The 5,009-nt window shown below is 40.0% G+C and overlaps 1 protein-coding gene across 1 annotated transcript in view; it reads left to right on the top strand.

Annotated features, from left to right (window-relative positions):
• The first annotated feature begins 1,490 nt into the window (after nucleotides 1–1,490).
• Nucleotides 1,491–5,009, top strand: part of LOC103513684 — a 29,611-nt gene continuing 26,092 nt past the window's right edge. Inside the window, exon 1 of the mRNA XM_008478536.3 lies at nucleotides 1,491–1,922. Coding sequence (XP_008476758.1) covers nucleotides 1,491–1,922 — 432 coding nt within the window. The remainder of the gene's footprint in view (nucleotides 1,923–5,009) is intronic.

The raw sequence follows: 5,009 nt of genomic DNA, 5'->3' as shown, positions 1-5,009 counted from the left end.
AGCAGGAATGCCGAGACCGATATCGTATGCCGTCTTCTTAAAATTTGTTTTAAATAAAAAAAAAAAAAAAAAAAATGCCCTCAATTTTTTCTACTTTCCTATACCACTGGTCCTCTTTAACCTTCAGGTGCGATGTGGGTGGGGAAAATTCAAAGAGAGAGAGAGCGAGAGGGAGAGAGAGGGGGAGAGTCCTTTGAGGTGAGAACGAACTCCTTATAATGTTACCCGTGCATGAAAAGTCGTATTTTCCTTTCAAAATATCCCTCATCTGAAGCTCGTTTCTCTGTACTAAACCGTAGGAACTAAACCGTAGGAACTAAACCGTAGGAACTAAACCTATACTAAACCATATAGGAAATCCACGATGGCGCGCCATCAGAATCGAAATCCTAGTTTATTCGCAGGGACACTGGGAACAACGCGACTTTTGTGACGAGCATTTATGCTTGACACAAATAAAAAGTCCGTCACGTCACCTCTTGTTATTTACTCAAGTCTCCGTCCATGGGTACTAGGTACACTTACATATAATAAATATACTCACAAATAACGTACAGCACCTACTGCACCTATCTATTTTATTTGACAATAATTATAATTTATCTCCATCAATATGTAGGTTAAACTCTCGTATCTAACTTGTAGTTTTGTTACAACGCTAGGTACGCTTAACTGGGTCACTTCTAATGTTCACAGACTTGGGTATTAAACTATACGACATATCTTATATCAGTACAAATAGATACTTATGCTTTTGTTTTTTTTTAGATAGATACATTATTGTTTTTGTTTTCTGGAAATTTAATGTGAAATGTTTGTCTAGTAAGTCGAGTGGAAAACGAATTATTTTTATGGCGAAAATTCGTTCTGGTCAATAAGATGTATGGTTTCATGTAAATTCTAGGTACTACATATTATATTACTAGGTCAAGAGGTTGCCCTGCGAAAGGGAATATGGAGGAGGGTAGCTTTTAAACCTGATTTTCAGGAGCAATTTAAATTTTTAAACTTGAAAATAAATCTTGAAAAGATTCCTGAAATCGTGCGTACCACCTGACACCTGAAGGTTCTTTTGGCGTACCACCAAACATCAATTTTGTATGATTTGGGGGTTAAATAAAGGTATTATAGTGCCACAGGCGAAATTTCTTGTTAATTGTAGTACGATGTCACTATATTTGGTGCATTGATTGTAGATTTCTGTCTCTCCCAACTGGGGTTTTACCAGATTTGTTTTTCGTATTTACGAAATAAATCGTAAAACTGGGGTTTTCAAATCTCTTCGCGTACCACCAGAAATGCTTCCGCATACCACAGATTGGGAACCTCTGCCCTAGACAACTCTGGTAAAAGGGTTTTGTTTTTCCACAAAGTATGTATACTCTATACTTAGCAGTTTCACTGTTTTCCGGGAAATACCTGAATGTAATAGAAGGTACAGATTCCTGGAAGTTCATGTTTGTGTCAGGACAGCGAGCGTAGTTCCCGTCATGTTTGCAGGCAAAAGCATCAAAGACCTGGTCAGCAAAGACAACATGGACGAGAACGTGCAAATCAACGACAAGCCCCTGTGGAAGCAGAACGACCGCAGTTGGATCTCGAGTCTGTACAAGCGAGCGCCCTCACCGTCAATTTCTTCAGTCATGTCGTCTATATCTTCAGTCGTGTCTTCCGTCGAGGCACAATCAGTCGCGTCTTCGGTCGAGGCACAAGCGAGCAATAACGTCCCCCCCGCCAAAGATCCTAACGAGGCGCCTCAGCCGATCGCCACAACCGTGCGGGCGGTTCTGTCCGGCGAAGAGACGTCGGCGGGAGAGGACAAGACTTCTAGTAGTAGTAACCGGACTGACAAGGCGCATCCCCGGCGGGATGTGTACGAGACTATCAAGGAGATGCTGAATGAGGAGGACAAGTTCCATCAGGTAAGGAGATTTGATTTTTGATTGCTTTATTCCAACAGGTTTTGGGGTTGAGTGGATTGGAACACATCACCTGCCTTCAGGCACACTCTATTTGTCAAGGTCTAGGTTTCCCTTGCCCTTGGAATCAATTTAATTTGAAGAAACCATCATTTTTTATTGTTTTATCATCAAGCCTCTTCTTCTTTTACCTACTGGGTCTTTTCCCACCCAAGTCGGGTCGACATTTCGTGTTTGTGTTTTCCAACCTGCTCGGTTCTGGGCGAGACTGCAATCCAAGTTTTTCTCTATCAAGGAGATGCTGAATGAGGAGGACAAGTTCCATCAGGTAAGGAGATTTGATTTTTGATTGCTTTATTCCAACAGGTTTTGGGGTCGAGTGGATCGGAACACATCACCTGCCTTCAGGCACACTCTATTTGCCAAGGTCTAGGTACTCTAGGTTTACCTTGCCCTTGGAATCAATTTAATTTGAAGAAACCATAATTTTTTATTGTTTTATCATCAAGCCTCTTCTTCTTTTACCTACTGGGTCTTTTCCCACTCAAGTCGGGTCGACATTTCGTGTTTGTGTTTTCCAACCTGCTCGGTTCTGGGCGAGGCTGCAATCCAAGTTTTTCTCCTTTTAATCTTCTTTGATCTTATCCATGTTATCTAAAGTGTGTGTACTATAATAGGGATTTATATGTTTTCCTGTTCAGAGTTTTTCTCCTTTAAATCTTCTTTGATCTTACCCATGTTATCTAAAGTGTGTGTACTATAATAGGGATTTATATGTTTTCCTGTTCAACATACACACCTAACTAACATACACACCTAACTAAGTACCTATATACGTGGGTATACCTCCTATACGAGTAAAAACTAGGTACTAACTTACTAACCCTTCTTGACACTTGACATTTGCATGGAAAATTCTCAACAAGTTAGATGTCAAAGTTATTCGATGTCAACAATGTCACCTACCCCCACTATTGCATGCCTATCCCAGCCAAAAAACTGAACTGTGGCAATATTTTCTTTTATCCTAGAAGATAGAACAACCACCGGGCTCAGAAAGAATCCAGAACAATTCCAACAGGAAATAAAAATAAATAGTCTCCTCGACAACAAAGTAAAAGACAAAACCCTATTGCACTTGTATACTCGTACGATCTTCTCAATCCCTCCAGGGAAGGTAGCTTCATGGCAGCATTTGAACTTTATATGTTGTCCCATCTACCTATGTCTATTTACCTGTTACATTGGGAAGGTACATAAACGTGTATTAGATATTACATAACACATAATATTCCTCTATCATTCCTATATCGTGTACCTATGTATATGTATTTAGAATCCTGCGCAGTGACCCAATTTCAACAGGTATATAGCTCTAGTACATGGGACAGGAATGTTGTTTTCCTTTTGTGGATTTTTTTTCCTTGTTTACTTTTTATCTTTGTGTTTTTCCTTTGTTTGATGTTTAGTTCTCTTTTCCCTTCTCCGTTCTCTCTTTTGCTTTGATCACTGAGGTATCTAATTAAATTTCCATCTTGTTTCCATATTCGTCACCTTCTTTATTCTTCCATTCATTACTGTGAGTAGGTAGTATTTTCACTCTCTCTCCCTCTCTCTCCCTCTCTCTCTCTCTCTCTCTCTCTCTCGCTCTCCCTCTTCATCCTCCCTCTCCTTATCCTGTCTTTTACGAAAAATTGAAATTTTTTTCATCAAAGAAATGAAAAAAGAAGAAGTAAAACAGCATTTTTTTAAAAAAAATGTTTACCTACCTATTGTTTACTTGCCTGCGGGTCTAAGGGAATCTTGTTTTTGAGATACCTACAGGCTAATACAAGAAATGAACTCATCTTGAGATAAATTCAATTCAATAACCAATAACCTACATAATAATCAAACTTTCTTGACTTGGCGGGGCGGAGCGCTACCGCGCTCCTTAATTGGATGGCCTACATGATATTTGAATCTAATAGTGAAAATACCTAAATAAGTCCTATTTCAAATCAACAAAAATCAACAGGACATTCAAATGGGCAGGCTATAATAAATTACTATTATTTAGGACTTAAGTTTAAATTTTAAATGTCTCCTCTAGCCTCCGTTTGATGACATTGCACGGTAGTTTTCATTTGGTATTGGTACAATCTCAAGATTGTTATTGTAGTGGGGCTTCAAAGACTTGCTTGATAGAGATTTGTCTCGTGCATCCCATAAATGAGAGAGAAAGAAAGGGAGAGACTGAAGAGACAGGGAGAGAGAATGAGAGATGCTCTACATGAGAAAGGTCAAGAGATCAGGAATGTTGTGGGAGGAATCTCTATTTCTCTTTCTCTCTCTCCCTCTCTCTTCTCTCTCTCTCTCTCTCTCTCCCGTTTTGGCTAGCTCCATTTCTCATAAAGTTTGATTTCCCTCGAGCTCGTTGCCAACAAATACATTGTTCACCAGTATTGTCATTACCCTGTGGTGAATAGCTAAACACCCTCCCCTGTCCCCCTCTCCTTTCCCCTCTTTACTTTACTTCCCCTCTCTTTACTTTACTTCCCCTCTCTTTCCTTTACTTCCCCTCTCTTTACTTTACTTCCCCTCTCTTTCCTTTACTTCCCCTCTCTTTACTTTACTTCCCCTCTCTTTATTTTACTTCCCCTCTCTTTACTTTACTTCCCCTCTCTTTACTTTCCTTCCCCTCTCTTTTACTTTCCTCCCCTCTCTTTTACTTTCCTCCCCTCTCTTTACTTTCCTTCCCCTCTCTTTTACTTTCCTCCCCTCTCTTTACTTTCCTTCCCCTCTCTTTCCTTTACTTCCCCTCTCTTTACTTTACTTCCCCTCTCTTTCCTTTACTTCCCCTCTCTTTACTTTACTTCCCCTCTCTTTATTTTACTTCCCCTCTCTTTACTTTGCTCTCTTTACCTTTCCTCCCCTCTCTTTACTTTCCTTCCCCTCTCTTTTACTTTCCTCCCCTCTCTTTACTTTCCTTCCCCTCTCTTTACTTTCCTTCCCCTCTCTTTACTTTACTTCCCCTCTCTTTTACTTTCCTCCCCTCTCTTTACTTTCCTCCCCCTCTCTTTACTTTCCTTCCCCTCTCTTTTACTTTTC

Source organism: Diaphorina citri, unplaced genomic scaffold, assembly GCF_000475195.1.
Source record: "Diaphorina citri unplaced genomic scaffold, Diaci psyllid genome assembly version 1.1 scaffold41, whole genome shotgun sequence".
Classification (NCBI taxonomy): Eukaryota; Metazoa; Arthropoda; class Insecta; order Hemiptera; family Psyllidae; genus Diaphorina; species Diaphorina citri.
This window is presented reverse-complemented; position numbering and strand designations above follow the sequence as displayed.